General features: G+C 39.3%; 1 protein-coding gene across 1 annotated transcript in view; it reads right to left on the bottom strand.

Moving 5' to 3' along the window:
* Positions 1 to 3,942, bottom strand: part of LOC307138687 (ATP-dependent translocase ABCB1-like) — a 39,579-nt gene extending 35,637 nt beyond the window's left edge. The window contains exons 1-3 of the mRNA XM_079837194.1: positions 3,844 to 3,942; positions 2,547 to 2,622; positions 2,180 to 2,285 (exon numbers count right to left, since the gene is read on the bottom strand). Coding sequence (XP_079693320.1) covers positions 2,180 to 2,285; positions 2,547 to 2,598 — 158 coding nt within the window. The 5' untranslated portion in view covers positions 2,599 to 2,622; positions 3,844 to 3,942. The remainder of the gene's footprint in view (positions 1 to 2,179; positions 2,286 to 2,546; positions 2,623 to 3,843) is intronic.
* Between the last annotated feature and the right edge of the window lie 15,932 nt (positions 3,943 to 19,874).

The following is a 19,874-nucleotide window of genomic DNA, read 5'->3' as shown; positions in this document are numbered from 1 at the left end:
TTATGAAACCATATTGAGGGGCCATTTATTTCCAATACTTTAACTGAATTAATTAATTAATACGGTCACTACGGTGTCAAAACTGTATAAACAGAATATTATGAATATAGTATATGAAATAAAATGTTAGACCATGGGTTTGCAGACTTGATGTCTCCTTCCTAAAATATTAGGGCTGTTTTTTTTAAAGACCAATTTATATTATGCGAGTAAAATAATGGCCTGGATATCGTTTTTTTTTTTTTTTTTACTAAATAATTGTCATTTGTCATACTATAGCCAAAATAAATGATGAAATATTATCTGACTGTTGGATGTATGTAATTCAGTCCAGTTCACTTTTTCACTAAAGTGGTTTCCCAGAGAATACTGACATAAAAAAAGTAAGCTGACGACAATGGCAAAGAGAAATTGGAAGGATACAACACAAGCACATACTTTTCTTGAAATTTTTGTAAATACTAAGGAACATACATCATTTTTTTTAATTTTACTATTACTATTGGACATTTAAAGGGATAGGTCACCCAAAAATGTAAATGTTGTCATCATTTACTCGCCCTCAAGTTGTTCCAAACCTGTATGAGTTTCTTTCGTCTGTTGAACACAAAAGAAAATATTTTAAAGAACGTTGCGGGATCCCATTGACTTCCATAGTTTTTTTCCTACTATGGAAGTCAATGGGTGCCGTCAACTGTTTGATTACCAACATTCTTTAAAATAAGTCAGCCCATGTATGGTCTCTTTATGCTTCTGCTGTCCAGTAGACTGTATCAAATATTAAAAGTAAAACAACTTGACTAAAGGGACAGCTCTTATCCTCAGGCGGTACGGGCATTGAACTACCTTAATGAGACTCCAAAACACTCCACTTAAATATAGTTTTTATGGAGAGTGATAGACTTAAGCATATAGGACACTTTTTTACTAATACAGTACAAATCTTGAACGAGGACATATTAGGACATATTATTAAAGTAAGCGTTTCTTTGGTGTATCATGCATATGACAATGATTCTCAAAAAAATAAACTAGAAAATAAATAAATAAATTATAATAAATATAAATATTTTAAAGAATGTTGGTATCCAGACAGTTGACGGAACCCATTGACTTCCATAATATTGTTTTCCTATGGAAGTCAGTGGGTGCCGTCAACTGTTTGATTACCAACATTCTTTAAAATATCTTTTGTGTTCAAACTCATACATGTTTAGAACAACATGTGGTTGAGTAGGTAATGACAAAATTTTCATTTTAAGGGGAACTATTCCTTTAATACCACTCAAATGGTCAAGAAGGCACAACGGCAATAATTCCTTAGAAAACTGAGGAAGTTCAATATGCCATATAAAATCATTACGAACTTTTGTACTATTGAAAGCGTGTTAACAAGCAGCTTGTCTGTGTGGTACGGAAACATCAGCATTGTACCCCATACAGTCATTACAAAGAGTTATAAGGAGTGCAGAGAAAATCACTGGTGCTCCTCCGCCACCTATTGTAGAATTGGTAAGTCAGCCCATGTATGGTCTCTTTATTCTTCTGCTGTCCATTAGACTGTATAAAATATTAAAAGTAAAACAACTTGACTAAGGGACAGCTCTTATCCTCAGGCGGTATGGGCATTTGAACTACCTAAATGAGACTCTAAACAACTTAAATATAGTTTTTATGGAGAGTGATGGACTTATGCATATAGGACACTCTTTTACTACAGTACAAATCTTGAACATGGACATATTTACAGTGTAATGTAGCCTACATTTTGTAAATATATACATGGCAGGTTTCTTTTAACTGATGCAAAGTAAGCTTTTCATTGGTGACAATGATTCTCAAAAAATTTAAATAGAAAATAAATAAATAAATTATAATAAATTGTATTATAATAACATTAAATCAATCTCATGATTTATTTAATGTTATTATAATACAATTTATTATAATTTATTTATATAACGCTTATTTATGAACATTGTAAAGAACGCTGGAATTCTTGACACTTTTTTGTGGATTTTTTTGCCCCAAGGTCAATTTCTGACACTGTCTTACATGTTTCTTTATTTTATCAATTAATCTACTTGCAAATTACAAAACCCAATACAAATGATATACGCCCAGTTTTTCTTTCTAAATGCCTTCTCATGTAAAAAAAAAAAAAAAAAACTGCTTCTACCTGAACCGGCCCTTTGATTTGGCAGAGGACTCCTCCTTTGGTGTGTCTTCCTGAGGTTTCTCATCCTGGGTGTAAGCTAAGTTGACAAAGCCCTCAGGTATCACCTCTGCGGAAAAGGGGTTTGTTATACTTAAGGAACAGGTGGTGCAAGTCTAAGGTGTCTGCAGAATCTAAATTATTAATCAATGATCTGGCACTTTACACATTAGATACCTATGTAGATATGATATATATTTAGACTTGCCATTGTTTACGAATATTGTTGGCTCTTATGACAAGTGAGGTTACACAATTGTAAGTCGCTTTGGAAACAATGTTTGCCAAACAAATTAATGTAAACATAAAATAGCGAACACAGATAACACACCATGCAAGTAAGGTGGAGGGTCTGTCGATTGACCGCTTGGCTCTTCTTTCATTGTGATAGCACAGTGTTTGTGTTCCTAGAGAGAACAGTCACAAGCAATGGTGGTTCAAAATGAGGTACACATTTAAACAATGAAGTATACAATTATATCCTGGTAACCTTTTATTTTGTAGATTTTTTGGTAACACTTTAATTTATGTGTCATTGTTACATATGTTACATGTACTTACCATAGTAATAACAGACGGTAAATTATACATAATTACATGCAACTAACCCTCAACCAAACCCTAATCCTGCCATAACCTAAGCACATGTTAATTAATATTACTCAGTACTTAAATATATAATTACACTGTAACAATGACACCATAAAATAAAGTGTCACAGAGAAAACAATCGTTGTACTGGTGCTTTAAGTACCTCACAACCAAAACCTCATCCGAAGAACTTATAAACATAAATCTCCAGAAGAAAATGTTCTAGAACCTAAAAAGGTTCTGTCAAGTACTCCCATGGGATCATTTTATGGATTTAATGTTAATTAATTAATTATTTAAAATATTTTTTATTGGTAATTACATTTTATGAGCTCGTAAACATCACTAGAAAACAACAACAACAACAAAACAGTTAAACATGAAAATATTATTAATAATTTAAGACATTTTTCCTTCTACAGAACCTTTTTGGCATAAAGTGTTTTTAAAATTAAGTCATGAACCCTATAGTTCTATATAAAACCCCACTGAACACTCGAAGAGTGCAAATAACCTTAAAGGCAACACAATAAGCCTATAAAGCAACTAAATGTTTTCACAATTCTTATTCAACGCGGAGAGAGGATGAAAAATGGTGATGGTGCAATGAACAGATTTATAACAGGACAATTATATTATTGCACTCATATATTCTTATAAATAAAGGAACTGTAAATACTCATAAAAGGACGTGTTGTTTACTATTATTATCTTGCATGATGGTGTATTGTTACATAAGTTAACTCATTCATCCCGCCTCCATGTTATCTAACCAGTTACAAAAACGGAAGTGTAGTAGGCTACGATTAAAATATGACCATGAATATGACACTTATGATCGGAAGTGCATCAAATAAAATAGCCTACATTTCTTTAAAAAACTACAAAAAAAAAATCTAAACGTTGACTGTCACCCATTCACATTTATATATAGTTTGTAATATTTACCTGAAAGCCCATACAAATTGATAGTCATACAGTACGCAAACAAATATTTAATATAGCCTATAAATAAATAAGTAAAAAATATGGCTTACCCCATGTGGTGATCACAAATGCTCCAAAGCAGACAGACAATATAAAGGTAGGCTACAGAAGAAAGACTCCAGTAACATGATGTTTTATAGCGCCTTGTGCTACCTGGACACGCCTCTCCTGACTCCTGAGTCAATACTGCACAACATATGAGGGCGTACAAAGAAGGAAAACCCTGTGACTTTTGCCCTTATAGCGGAAAAATCTCGGTTATGTGAGGTTGTATGAAAAATGATGAACTGATAAAAAGTTACGAACTTTGTTCCTAATAAGATTCAAAGATGGGGGTGCAGAAAATGTCTTTTCATTGTTATGTTTTTGTAGGCTAGTCAGTTGCCATCAATTATTTATTCTATGGTGCGCGTTCATCAGTGTTCATAAAAAGTTCTCATAAAGAGTTATTTTTTTCGACGAATTTTTTTTTTTAGAAACAACTAGTCTCCATAAACAAGACATTTATAGAATAATTACAGAGAAAATGTAAACGCTTTGACGCTGTGAGCGTTTTCAAACAATTGCTCTGCTGGTTTGAGCATCTCCACCAGAGGAACCAATGGCGTGAGTCTGGGGGCGGGATTTGCTGTTTGATCGACCAATGGCAGGGTTCGTCAAACCTGTTCGATGCTAGTGGACATGACACTACGTTGGCGTAATTAGGGAAAAGTTGGTGAACGCAATCTTCATGTTGCAACGAAGCCTTGGCTTAAAGTTTAAATAAAGTAATAACTAATGGCAGGTGTGTCTACGTTTGTCATCAACATTATATCATCAAAGTTATGACCAAGATTCTGGACATTCAGTTGAGAATTTCTCATACGCAGTAGGCTACCAGCAGTGTGGTGGTACTTTGCTATAGTGTTTGTATTGTTTGCAATGTATTGTAGTGATTTAGGATGTTTGATAATCATATAGGCTACTCAGAAACTGAGTCAAAACACACCAAGTCAAAATGGTTGAAGGATTGAGCTGAGTCGATATAGCTTGATAGATGTGTGAGAAATATGAGGTCTCAAAAAAACAAACAAAATGACATAGACAAACTGGATTGGTACAAGTCAAATCCCCCCAAAATCCCAAATGTTTATTCCCCCTTACATTTCATCACAAGATTTGAACAAAAATCCAACCATTTAAAAAAAAAGATCTTTCAATGTGCAAGTTTTTAATTAAGTACATCAGCCTTTACCATAATTCCCACACAATAGTTATATTTCTCAGCTTAGCTCTTCGCATTAACAACATTTCCGAGAGCAAACATACAGTCACTTGTTGTTCTTACTGCATAAGATAATTTCTAAGTTTCTTTCACGAGTTGTTTTTAGAATTGTGTCGACCTCTAACACATATTAACAAAAGACATGTGGTCAACCCAGTCTTAGCATGACTCAGTTCATATTGTGGTGCCACATGCAAACCAGTCTTTCTATATTTATACAACAGTTTTATGAATAAACTTGGTTGCACTTCTGAACTTTAGCATGATCTAAGAAATAATTGGCATAGTTTTCTCCTCTGATGGCAGTCAGCATACTGGTTTGGTGATCTTCCAAAGATTATTAGTGAACCTGCATAAGAAAAAAACGCTCCGGGGAAAATTCCTCCCTTTTAAATATGCATGGCACCTGTACAGCAGGTTTCTCATTGAACACAAAAAATGTTCACAATGAGATAACCATGATTTTCTGTTTTGAAAAAAAAAAAAAAAAAAAAAAAAGTTGACTTATGTGCAGGGTTACACATCAAGACTATGAATGGTTTGGAGGAAAGGGTTTTACCTTTGTCCTTTATACTTTACATTCAGATATTGCTCACCGGAGATAAAAAACAAAAACATTTTGTTCTGAGATTTATTTAGTGTCAAGTTGCAGTAAATGTATACAGCAGAACTAATGAAACTTGGATTCCCACTTTAAGGAAGCAACACAATGGCACCTTTGACCTTTTTTAATGTTGTTTCACGAGTTCACACTTACATATAATTTATGGAGAGTAGTTTAAATGCGTATTTGGCGTGCTGTCCAGGGGGAGGGCTTCGAGCTCGGAATTTTGGCCCGAACCCAAAGTACCCCCCGTATATGTAAGTGGCTGATAAAATAAAAGTGTGGAGAAGGGGTGGTGGAGGGATGCTAGAAAACTTTCAATGAATGGAGGTAAGACTGCTGCGTGTATATACCTCTTACTGTTGATTAGCTGAGTGCTCTCCACCTGTGTCAATTATCTGAACGTACTCCTCCCGAACTTTGTTTATAAAACATCATTTCACGAGTTCACACTTACATATAATTTATGGAGAGTAGTTTAAATGCGTATTTGGCGTGCTGTCCAGGGGGAGGGCTTCGAGCTCGGAATTTTGGCCCGAACCCAAAGTACCCCCCAAAAATGCTAAGCATAGGACAGCCGCCTGCTAAATACCCCCCAAAAAGAGCCGAGCTTGGCGGGCTGGCATTTGTGAAGGGGCTTGATTGCTTGACCGGTAGGCCCTTGAGGGCTGCTGCGGCACATCATGCCGGGGGATTGCCTGCAATAGAAAGAATGTAAAAAGAGAAACATGGGAGAGACAACAGTATTAAAACATTAAACATTTCCTTGCTGCGTGGAAACTTTCCACTCTTTCTTTCTGCGTGGAACTTTCCACTCTTTCGTTCTGCGTGGAAACTTTCCACTCTTTCGTTCTGCGTGGAAACTTTCCACTCTTTGGTACTGCGTGAAAACTTCCACTCTTCGTACTGCGTGAAAACTTCCACTCTTCGTACTGCGTGGAAACTTTCCACTCTTTCGTACTGTGTTGGAAACTTTCCACTCTTTCGTACTGTGTTGGAAACTTTCCACTCTTTCGTACTGTGTTGGAAACTTTCCACTCTTTCGTACTGTGTTGGAAACTTTCCACTTTTTCGTACTGTGTTGGAAACTTTCCACTCTTTCGTACTGTGTTGGAAACTTTCCACTCTTTCGTACTGTGTTGGAAACTTTCCACTCTTTCGTACTGTGTTGGAAACTTTCCACTCTTTCATACTGCGAGGAACTTCCTCTCTTTCGTACTGCGTGGAAACTTTCCACTCTTTCATACTGCGAGGAACTTCCTCTCTTTCATACTGCGAGGAACTTCCTCTCTTTCGTACTGCGTGGAAACTTTCCACTCTTTCATACTACGTGGAAACTTTCCACTCTTTCATACTACGAGGAACTTCCTCTCTTTCGTACTGCGTGGAAACTTTCCACTCTTTCATACTACGTGGAAACTTTCCACTCTTTCATACTACGAGGAACTTCCTCTCTTTCATACTGCGTGGAAACTTTCCACTCTTTCATACTGCGTGGAAACTTTCCACTCTTTCATACTGCGAGGAACTTCTTCTCTTTCATACTGCGTGGAAACTTTCCACTCTTTCATACTGCAAGGAACTTCCTCTCTTTCATACTGGGTGGAAACTTTCCACTCTTTCATACTGCGAGGAACTTCCTCTCTTTCATACTGCGAGGAACTTCCTCTCTTTCATACTGCGTGGAAACTTTCCACTCTTTCATACTGCGTGGAAACTTTCCACTCTTTCATACTGCGAGGAACTTCCTCTCTTTCATACTGCGTGGAAACTTTCCACTCTTTCATACTGCGAGGAACTTCCTCTCTTTCATACTGCGAGGAACTTCCTCTCTTTCATACTGCGAGGAACTTCCTCTCTTTCATACTGCGAGGAACTTCCTCTCTTTCATACTGCGAGGAACTTCCTCTCTTTCATACTGCGAGGAACTTCCACTCTTTCATATGGCGTGGAAATGTTCCACTCTTTCAAGCTGTGAGGAACTTCCCCCTGTGCTGCGTCCATGGAAACTTTCCATTTCTTACTGGAGCCTGAGAACATAAGAAGGAAAAGATGAGTGTTTGATCGGGATATTCTCACTGTGTACTAGTCAATAAGGGTTTGGTGGGCTTTTTCGATGTGGAATCGATTGGTCCTGATATAGCTTTGGAAGCGTCAGAAGACCATCTCCCGAGAGCTTGGATCTGCTGTTGGGAGAGGCCTTTTTGAGCTGCTGAGGTTGCTACCCCAATACGGAAGGAGTGGCTTGAAAAGTTCTTTGCTGAGCCCCTGATAGTTGGAGAACGGATTTGAGGTGTTTCTTTGAGGATACCAGCGTTATAGGTTGTCTGGTGTCGGGACGGGTGGGCTGGGATCTTTGAATCCCTTTGATCAGAGAGGGTTTTGTGAATTGTTTATTTCGGGGGAGGAATCGCCAGAGAAACTGAACTCCTGTGGGAGCAGAGGGAACAGCACTGCTGTAGTAGGAGAAAATTAGCCGGAGAAACTGGACTCCTGTGGGAGCCAAGGGAACAGCACTGCTGTAGTAGGAGAAAATTAGCCGGAGAAAACTGGACTCCTGTGGGAGCCGAGGGAACAGCACTGCTGTAGTAGGAGAAAATTAGCCGGAGAAAACTGGACTCCTGTGGGAGCCGAGGGAACAGCACTGCTGTAGTGGGAGAAAATTAGCTAGAGAAACGAAGCTCCTGTGGGAGCCAAGGGAACAGCACTGCTGTGGCAGTGGAGAAAATTAGCCGGAGAAACTGAACTCCTGTGGGAGCAGAGGGAACAGCACTGCTGTAGTAGGAGAAAATTAGCCGGAGAAACTGGACTCCTGTGGGAGCCGAGGGAACAGCACTGCTGTAGTAGGAGAAAATTAGCCGGAGAAAACTGGACTCCTGTGGGAGCCGAGGGAACAGCACTGCTGTAGTAGGAAAAAATTAGCCGGAGAAAACTGGACTCCTGTGGGAGCCGAGGGAACAGCACTGCTGTAGTGGGAGAAAATTAGCTAGAGAAACGAAGCTCCTGTGGGAGCCAAGGGAACAGCACTGCTGTGGCAGTGGAGAAAATTAGCCGGAGAAACTGAACTCCTGTGGGAGCAGAGGGAACAGCACTGCTGTAGTAGGAGAAAATTAGCCGGAGAAACTGGACTCCTGTGGGAGCCGAGGGAACAGCACTGCTGTAGTAGGAGAAAATTAGCCGGAGAAACTCAGCTCCTGTGGGAGCAGAGGGAACAGCACTGCTGTAGTGGGAGAAAATTAGCTAGAGAAACAAAGCTCCTGTGGGAGCCGAGGGAACAGCACTGCTGTGGCAGTGGAGAAAAATAGCCAGAGAAACTGAGCTCCAGTAGGAGCCGAGGGAACAGCACTGCTGTGGCAGTGGAGAAAATTAGCCAGAGAAAACTGAGCTCCTGTGGGAGAAAAAGGAGAAAAAGTTAGACGGACAAATGGAGAAACGCATTGTGTAACCGAAAGGACTCTTATTTTGAAATGTTTATGCCTTATTATTGCGGGATGCTCATTCAAATTCATATGAGAGAGATAAAACAACAACAACCTTTATATCTATAGCACGTTTAAAAACGACATGAGTTGACCAAAGTGCTTTACGCTCTCAACGGTACTAATAAAGTATTGACAAAACACCCCTACATCAACACACAAAACACAAACACACATCTCAAACTCCCAGTCCTTATGGGCAGTTTTAAGCATGAGAGAAGAGATGTGTTTTCAACACAGATTTAAACCGTCCTAACAAGTCACAAGATCTGATACGCCGAGGGAGGCTATTCCAGAGGCGTGGCGCAGCCACAGAGAAAATACAGCCTTACAACTGTATACACCGTTTTCTTTACAGTGATTTATATCGTAATATGTTGTCGTTGATACAAATTCGCTTTGCATAAATGTATGCTATTCATTGATTGTGAAATGCTCTGAACTCAAGCATTGTTCAATCCAGTAGAACGCACAATGGTGCCATATTCAGTTTTTGAAACGTGATCGCTCACGTTCATTCAGTGAAATCATAGCCTTTGAATTTCTTCTGTTTCATAATAAGATGGTAGGCTATAACAATCATTGATATGCTTGTTATACGATAGCCTGCCCTACTATAAAGGTATTGATGTTACATTTAAGAAAGCGGGTGCTCCCAAATACATTGTTCAGTTCGCACACGTCTATTTATAGTCACAAAAGCGAGTATGGTCGCACTGTGTTGAGCCCTGTGTGACCGAGCTTATGTGAGCGTCAAGTTGAGAAGTATTGAATCAAGGCGGTGATTATCAGCTGAGTCCAACTGGTAGCTGATTGTTTGGCGTAATATGCCCTGTTGCATTGACAGCATTTTAGTGATTTAGCCTCACAATACGTTCGCTCGCTTTACCAGCTGCAAGTAAATTGATCGTTCATCACCACGGCGACCGCGTGCGCGTACATGATGAACGCACTTTTCCTGTGTGAAAAGTATCTGTCTGAACTGTAGTACACAGAGGCGGAAAGATCGCAAGAAAAAGTAAAAGAGTTGTAATACTTTATCTTAAGACAGGAAGTGTTGTAGGTCTCCCTGTTGCAAGTCTGTGCTGTGTGCACTCCTTTACATTGTCCGAGCACTGCTCTTGCGGGTTGGCTCGTAAATGCTTATGGAAGCGGCCGAAAAGGGTTTTTAGATAGCTTATAAATTTGTAAGGAAAAAGTATTGTAGTATTGTAGAGTTGCTTCGAGCCGTGTAGACAGCGTGGGCGGGCGGGGCGAACTGCCGTCCGTGCTAGAAAACTTTCAATGAATGGAGGTAAGACTGCTGCGTGTATATATAACTCTTACTGTTGATTAGCTGAGTGCTCTCCACCTGTGTCAATTATCTGAACGTACTCCTCCCGAACTTTGTTTATAAAACATCATTTAACGATAATCTGTTGTTCATCAATTGTTTTGATGAACATTAGGAGCCAGTGTTCAAGAAATAAAGACATTCTTTCTTATGACATTCTGGCTCATCTAATCACCTGAAGCTCTGTGTGATGGTGGCATGAACTAGTGGCTACAGATGTTATTAATTTTGAGCATTAGGACAGCAGTCTAATAGCAGTCTGGACAGCAGTCTGGAATAAATATGTCATGCACTCTTTCCAAGTTGTGTTAGTATGTGATACAGTCTTTGGTAACACTTTACAATAAGCTCCATTACACTCAAAAAAATGCTGGGTTAAAAATAACCCAAGTTGGGTTGAAAATAGGGCTGTGCAATTATTTGAATTTCGATTTCGGCTCCCAACGATCACCAAAATAGTACAATCGAGAAAAAACAATTATTTTGCCATGTTCTGTTTTGCAAGAACACTCTTATGTTGTCTTGCGTTCTGAATGAAACGCGCACGCGCACATCCGCCCCTCCCGAAGCCACAAACTCTCTCAGGTCGTGACTCCTGTGCATATGCAACGTAAGTTATGACTATAACTATGGATCTATGAGACCGAATGATGACCGTCACCACGGTCTTACCTTGAATGACGCCATTCCGCCAGCTCTCCTCGAGACCTAATGTAAACAATGTCAGATGACTGACCCCTAGTGGTTGGTTCCCTATAAAACATCCGGATGAACCGAACACTTCCTCTTGCCTGGAACGCCTCAGTTCATCCCGAGTGACAAGAAATGGTGACGGTCATCATTCGGTCTCATAGATCCATAGTTATAGTCATAACTTACGATCTATTTCGACCTCACTCAGACCGTCACCACGGTCTTACCTTGGATGACTAGTGCCATCAAGGTCACGAGGGAATGTCAGCCTCTCCTTCACATCCCTGTTTAGCGGCCGAGAGCAGAATTGTGGACCCAAGCGTAACTGGGTCCGCCACATTGACCCTGTAATACTGGGCAAAGGTACAAGGTGAGCTCCATGATGCCGCTGCACATATGTCCGATAGTGCCACCCCCTTCAGCGCTGCCCAGGATGTGGCCAGACTCCTGGTAGAATGAGCTACCAGGTTCCCTGGGACTGGTAAGCTCTGACTGGAGTATGTATGTGCAATAGTGTCTACTATCCAATGTGATAGGCGCTGTTTCGAGGCTGGTTTTCCGATACTTTTCTTATCGAAACACAAAAACAACTGAGTGTGTAAATGTCGTAATGACTGTGTCCGTTCAATGTATGTGCGAAGTGCTCGAACTGGACATAAGGTAGCAAGATCAAGTTCTGTACAAGAGAGATCAGGATCAGGTTGAAACGCTGCAAGTTCGATTACTTGATTGATCGTGCAAGTATTAAGAACTTTAGGCAGGAAAGCCGGGTTCGGCCAAAGAGAGACCCCTGAATGGTTTGCTTTCCATCTCAGACAGTCTTCACTTACTGCTAAAGAATGTAACTCACCTACTCTCTTTGCTGAATAGATAGCAAGAAGAAAAACTGTTTTCCACGTCAGTGACTTAAGATCCGCTTGAGCCAATGGTTCAAAAGGGGCTCTAGTCAATGACTGTAGAACCATGGGAAGATCCCAGGATGGTGATCTCAGGCTTTTTTCTGGAAAGAGGCGACGTGCACCTTTGAGAAATTGAGTAACCAACATGTGTTTACCAACTGATAAGCCTTCCACAATACTGTGGAAATGAGAAATAGCCGCCACATAAACTCTTACTGTGTTGACTTTTCTTCCTGAGTCTAAAAGTTACTGAAGGAAGCATAAAATAGAATCAAGACCACAATTCATGGGGTCTACGTTTTTGTCCTGACACCAGTTAGAGAACACACGCCACTTGCTTGAGTAGTTATCCCAAGTGGAAGGCGCTTTAGCATTGTTTATGGTTTTCCTTACTGCCTCCTCTAGCTGACAAGAGAGGGGCTCAGTAGGGGCCAAACCCAGATTTGTAACGCGGTTGGGTTCGGGTGCCAGATCTGTCCCTCCACTTGAGAGAGAAGGTCTGTTCTGATTGGTAGTGGCCACGGATGGCCCTGTACCAGACGTAGGAGAAGTGGGAACCAATGTCTCTTTGGCCATTTCGGGGCGATCAGTAAGACCCTGCAACGTCCCAGATCCACCCGTTTGAGTACATGAGGAATCAAGGGTAGGGGAGGAAAAGCGTATAATAAACCTCCCGGCCACTCGTGAGACAGTGCATCCAGTCCCAAAGGCCCACCTTGGCCGCTCAGAGAGAACCACATCTTGCTATGGGTTGTCTCGGCAGATGCAAACAGGTCGGTGTGGGCTCTTCCAAACCGGGTCCAAATCAGATGCACCAGCTCCGGGTGTAATCGCCATTCCCCTGGGAGAGGTCCAGTTCGGGAGAGGAGATCGGCTGCCCGGTTCACTTCTCCGGGTATGTAAATTGCCCTGAGAGAGGCAAGTCTCGGGTGAGCCCAAAACTGAAGTCTCCTGGTTTCCTGGAGGCAGGAGACAGGGGTAACTGCAGCTTGGAGTACTGGGCGTGCCGGACGGTAGGGGCGTGCCGGACGGTAGGGGGCGTGCCGGACGGTATCTCATTGGTGAAAGGAGTTTCTTTCTGGCAACCGTGTTGGCCAATCAGCGATAACCATACATTGACGTAATTTCCTGTGAGAAGATGGCGGCGGTAAGATGTGGTTTAAATCGTCATAGATAGTCATACTTTTATATATGAGATTAAAGCTTTATATATCGTAGATATGTATATTACAATAGCTTATTAAAAAAACGATCATCATTTATTTATTTTGCGGTTATATCTTGCAGCTTTAGTAATTACTTAATTGTTGTTTAACAGACACATGTTACTGTGAGACGCAACGATGACCACGAGTGCATCGAAGACGAGGCCTACAGAGTTGGCAGTTTGTACCGCTGTCCGTTTTGTGCCACCCATGTTTATAGACCAAGTGAAAGACAAAACGTTCTCACTTATTTGCAAAGCCACAGACTTCGCGTGGTTCACCATGAACGTAAGTACAAGTTTAGTTTTGTATTATGCATGTTACATGCATCATTTGAGTCATTCCGTGTCAAATCAACCACATTTCTGTAGCTTTTTTTGTTAATATAAATATTTTTTTTTTTCTAAAGAGAAATGTAAATAGTTAAGAAAGCAAACATATTGAATGCAATTAATGTAGATTTAGTGGTTAATCCGTTTTGTATTTGTATTACCAATTATATTTTGTAGAGGGGGTCAAAATGACCAATTTCACTTGAGATTTGGGCCAAATTACAGGTCTAGTACAAACGACTTTAAACATTATATTGGTCGTCAACCAAACGTGGGTCTCTTTGCATACAGCTGTTACTTTTATAGAGTAATATCTGAACAACAAATAATGTTGACACTAGAAATGTATCCTGTTTTATTTTTCTATTAACACAATTGCATAGATCAGGGGTGGGGAAACGTTGATCCTGGAGGGCCACTCTTGCAGAGTTTAGCTCCAAACCTGAAAGAAAAAAAAAATCACTGTAATTTTGAAGACCTTTATTAGCTTCAGGTGTGTTTGATTAGGGTTGGAGCTAAACTCTGCAAGTGGCCCTCCAGGATCAACGTTTCCCCACCCCTGATGTAAATATACACCCACAACATCTAATATTTTGGCTTTCATCACTATTTATGTTTGTCTTTAACAAAATTAACGATTTGAGCCAGGGACCTCTGGTTGAGTTGACAGGGAATGACCCATTTGTTAAGATGACAAATGATAACGTGAACGGGGATATTATGTATTGTTAAAGCTTTGGTCCGTAACTTTTTTTCAGTTCAAAATTTATAAAATTTGCGAGTACATCATGAATCCATTTTCCAAACAGTGTTTTTGTCTTATGCTGAATCACTACCGGGCACCTATAACAAGTGTCTATTCAGACTATTTTAGACTGATTGGGGTCGGCACTAGGGATGCAACAATACAGTTAGTCCACGGTTCAATACATACCTCGATTTTTAACCACGGTTTTCGGTTTTGGTTCGGTTCTGATGGCTTGTCACATCAGTTTTTTGCTATTCTATTCTTAGGCGACAGGAACAGCAAGAGGTTAAGGAGAAAAAATACTATTTTTTTATTGCAATACTCCTTCTTTATTTTACTTAAAAGAATTGAAAACCCTTACTTAAACTTAAAACTTTACTTTAAAAAAGAAAAAACCTTGTACACATTCCTAGTGTATTGTAAGATATAAAATAAATATAGGCCTATATAAAGATTTACACTGGCAGCTCAGAGCTGTACAGCAGCATTTAAGTATGAAATTGAATTAATAAATGTAAAAATAAAAGACTTCACTATAAATTATACATTGATTCTTATTAAAGTATACTGTATTAGTTTTTCAGTCAAGAGCAATGAGTGATTTTCTTTCTTTTGTTGTATTAACATTAAAGGGATAGTTCACTCAAATGAAAATTCTGTCATCGAGAAATAAATACAGGTTTGGAACAATATTAGGCCTAGTCCACACGTACACGGGTATTTTTATAACCGGAGTTTTTCCTCCTCCGTTTTAAAAAAAAATCGCGTCCACACAAGCATGGTTTTAAAAAAATCTCCGTCCACATGAAAACGAAAAACCGCGCTATGATTGGCTGCTTGATTTCCACATGGGTCCCATCCACGGCACCGATGCACTGAGGGATGCCATGGGCTCAGTGAAACCCTTCTACAAGTTTACTTTGGAATCAGTGACAGGTAACTGTATATACACAGGGGCAGGGCTCAAGTGGACTGAAGCTTCACACACTTGCCTTACTATGTTGTATTATTGTATTCTGGCGCCTCTGTTCTGCAATACAATGAGATAACTGCGCATGTATCTGTATATACCGTAAATCCTCTAATATTGGCCTGTATTCCATTAGCGGCCGGGTCTCCAACATTGGCCGGTCTCGCTGTCACCGAAGGTAAATAAAGGCCGGTCTCTAATAGCGGCCGGGGCTATTATTAGAACCAACGTTTTTCTGGGCAGGCCTCAACATTATGCTTGCATGTGATAGTAACATGCAAGTACCACAGGGTACTGGTCATGTCAATCACCCAGACATCCCAAGTCTCCCGCATATTTATAGCAGCTCCCTGATGCCCGCAAATTAGTAAAATTCTCCCGCAATCTAGAGCGAGCGAGCAAGAGCGCGCATGCGAGACACAAACTGTGCACGCGCGCACGGCAGAGAGGGAGAGAGCGAGAAACCTTACGTGTGTGTGCTAGTGTGCAACGAATGAAGCGCATGTAAGACGGAGAGCGTCCTGATTGGCTTGTTTCGGTAAGTCAACCAATCAATTGTCAGTGTGGGCGGGCTTTTATCTCTTCGGGCTTTTATCTCTCGCCCCAAAAAACGAAAGTATAAAGTATAAACATAATGACAATCTTGCACGCTTTACAGTTTGTAACTAACATGTTATGGTTGAGTTAAACAAGTTTCATTCATTTCATTTAATTACGGCGCGAGGATGAGAACAGACGCGCAGCGGAACATTAGGAGGACGAAGAGGATCTGTACAATAATTAACTTGTTGTAGAGGCTGGCGCGAGTGATGAGGAGTTTACAGGGAGAGATGAAAAGGAGGAGGAAACTGAGGAGGACGAGGATTAAACAGAATTGGAGGATTTTTTTTTTTATAACTTCAAACCAAACGAGACAGGAATGGTTAAACTTTGGAGCGGTAAGGTGTCTGTTGCCTTTTGTTATGAATCAATAACCTAATTATCACCGTGTATGGTTAAGTGTTTACAATGCACTACCGGTGGCCTATGTTTGCTACGTTTTTGTTACCATATTTCTACACTGGAATTTAGCCTGAATTACCGGTATTTGTTGTTAATGTTCTGTATGCATACCATAATGTTATGGTAACTGTACGTTTTCAATAAATGAACCTAGTATTTTATAGGTTGAAATAGACGCAAAATCTCATTTTTAGTCATTCTACTGGTAGTTTGATTTGCTCAAATAGAAATTGAGGCCTGCCTCTAATTCTGGCCTCCTTCCAATAAAGGCCTGGACCGCGATGCGCTTGAGTAAAATAAAGGCCCGGGCCTATATTAGAGGATTTACGGTATGTAATAAGCGCTGTTTGCAGAGTTATTAAAAGTTACGTCCGCCATTGCATAGACTCCACTCATAAACAAAAGCGATAACGGCGCACATTTCGACTTAACAAGCCGAAATCTCCGGTTTCACCGTCTACACGACAACGCTGTAACCGGAGTTTCTAAAAAACTTCACCCTGGCCGGAGTTTTCAAAAAAGTCCGGTTTCAGTAACCGGATACTGCGTTTGCGTGTGGACGAACAGCCAAACCGCGTAGAAAAAGCTGCGGTTTTGAAAATACCCGTGTTCGTGTGGACAGGGCCTTAGAGTGAGTGAATAATGACATCATTTTAGAGGTGAACTGTCCCTTTAAGGACAACGTGTTCACTAATGCAGGGGTTCCCAACCACGTTCCTGGAGGACCCCCAACCAGGGGCGTCGCACCCGTGGGGGATGTGGGTGTTTTAACACCCACACTTTTCCCGGTGAGAGGGTTCAACACCCACACTTTTTCTGTAGTTTTCCCGCAGTTTTGCACAAACGCTTTAGGGATGCCACAATTCTCATTATAATATTAAACCGTTCGGTATGGCATTCACGGTTCAATAAGCGCTTGAATTGCGTTGTTTTTGCTGTTTTGTTTTTGCAGTGTGAGTCTACGCGCTGATATGAGCAAATATCCAATCACTATACACAGTGCTAGACACGCTTGCAATGCTGGTGTCAGAGTTATACTCACGGAACTATAGTTATTCACAATCACGAAAGTTTATTATTTGCATGCGTTTTAAAGCCTTGCCGGTAATTCGCATGCTTATACACCGTTTTAACTCGCAGAGCGCGCACTAAAAGCCTGTCAAACACTTGATTACTGGACTAAGTAATCTTACTGTGCTAATAATGTCAAATACACACAAGGTTAACATAAACACATTCGGTTATGTGTAAAGTGAAAGTAAATTTGCATGTGTCATATATTAGATGCACGTCTTAATAAATTGACAGGAGCGCAGCCCTTAAAGGGACAGTTAGCCTCTAAAATTATGTAATTATTTACTCATCTAATGTTGTTCCAAACCTGTATTAATTTCTTCTGTTGAACACAGACGGTTGATGGTAGCCATTGACTTCCATATTATTTCCTAATATGGGGACTTTAATGTTAATAAAACTACAAAAGACATAGAAAAGCACTCTCTGTTCTTGACTGAAAAACATTAATACAGTAGCTTTAATAAGAATCAGTGTATATTTTATAGTGAAGTTTATGTAGTGTTTTATTTTTACATCTATTCATTAAATTTCATACTCAAATGCTGCTGTACAGCTCTGAGCTGCCAGTGTAAATCTTTATATATATATATATATATATATATATATATATATATATATATATATTTTATATTATACTATACACTAGGAATGTGTACAAGGTTTTTTTAAGTAAAGTTTTAAGTTTAAGTAAGGTTTTTCAAGTCTTTTAAGCATTTTTTTTTCTCCTTAACCTCTTTCTGTTCCCGTCGCCTAAGAATAGAATAGCAAAAAACTGATGTGACAAGCCATCAGAACCCAACAGAACACTGTGGTTAAAAAAAAAAACGAGGTATGTATATATATATATAAGACAAGATATATATAGATATATATATATATATATATATATATATATATATATATATATATATATATATATATATATATATATATATATATATATATATATATATATATATATATATATATATCTTGTATGTTATACCTTTCGTACCCTTCTGTCATTGTATTCATCGTTTTTATTGATAACAAACAAACCACTTCCATCCCCCACACTTTTGAAAAGCTTGCTACGCCTCTGCCCCCAACAGTGCACATTTTGGATGTGTCCTTTGTCTGACACACCCACATTAGGTCTTGGAGTAGCTATTAACGAGCTGATGACCTGAATCAGGTGTGATTGATTGAGGAGACATGCAAAATGTGCACTGTTGGGGGTCCTCCAGGAACGTGGTTGGGAACCACTGCACTAATGCACTGCTGTCACTTTAAGACCTGTGCCTCTAATGGCTCTAATAACCTCTTACACCAGCTGGAGGCCTTGCTGATGTAAGATTGAATATTATGAAGTATTTCATTAAACATATTTGTTGTCATTTCAAGTAATATTTCTTTTTAGCTCTGGAAAAAGAGCTGAATATTTGTTTATTTATATATTTATATTTTATTCAGCTTCCATCAGAGCTGCTCAGATGGATTCTTCTAGATGTGGTGTATGAAGAAGGAGATGGAGCCTTTCTCACTGTCAGTAGTGTACAGAAAGTTCAACGACATTGTCAGCCGTCAAAGTTTTAGAAGAAAAGCTCACATTGCCCGCGGCTGGGCAGTATGTATATTTATTACTTTTATTAAATGAACATTAAATTAATATATATATATATATATATATATATATATATATATATATATATATATATATATATATATATATATATATATATATATATATATATATATATATATATATATATATTATAATATAATATATACATATATAATTTTATTTATTTATTTTAAATATTTAGATAGTTTATTGCATTAATTTCTTGTGTAGGTATTGTTGACTGGAAGTCTGTCAGTCCAGATGTGAGGAAGATGTACAGAGTGGAGTTCGAGCTCACCAGGTGTGATGGCTGTGGGTGCATCTACAAAAACACCACTGGATACTGTGGCAATGGAAAGAAGGGGATCTTCAGAGCTTTCTATTCAGACAGAGATGTTGATGGATTCTGTTCTATGGACTGCTACTACAGCATGAATGAATGGATGGATGAAAAAAGAGATTTGTGTGGGTTCTTTCTGTCTTTCTTTCTGTCTTTTTTTCTTTCTGTCTTTATTTCTTTCTGTCTTTATTTCTTTCTGTCTTTCTTTCTGTCTTTTTTCCTTTCTTTCTGTCTCTATCTTTCTTTCTGTCTTTCTTTTTTTCCTTTCTTTCTGTCTCTCTCTCTTTCTCTCTCTCTCTTTCTTTCTTTTTCTTTCTTTCTTTCTTTCTTTCTTTCTTTCTTTCTTTCTTTCTTTCTTTCTTTCTTTCTTTCTTTCTTTCTTTCTTTCTTTCTTTCTTTCTTTCTGTCTCTCTCTTTATTTCTCTCTTTCTGTCTCTTTCTTTATTTCCTTTCTTTCTGTCTCTTTCTGTCTCTCTCTTTCTTCCTCTCTTTCTGTCTCTCTTTCTTTGTCTTTCTTTTTCTTTCTTTCTTT

This window comes from Gobio gobio, assembly GCF_949357685.1.
Source record: "Gobio gobio genome assembly, chromosome: 15".
Classification (NCBI taxonomy): Eukaryota; Metazoa; Chordata; class Actinopteri; order Cypriniformes; family Gobionidae; genus Gobio; species Gobio gobio.
This window is presented reverse-complemented; position numbering and strand designations above follow the sequence as displayed.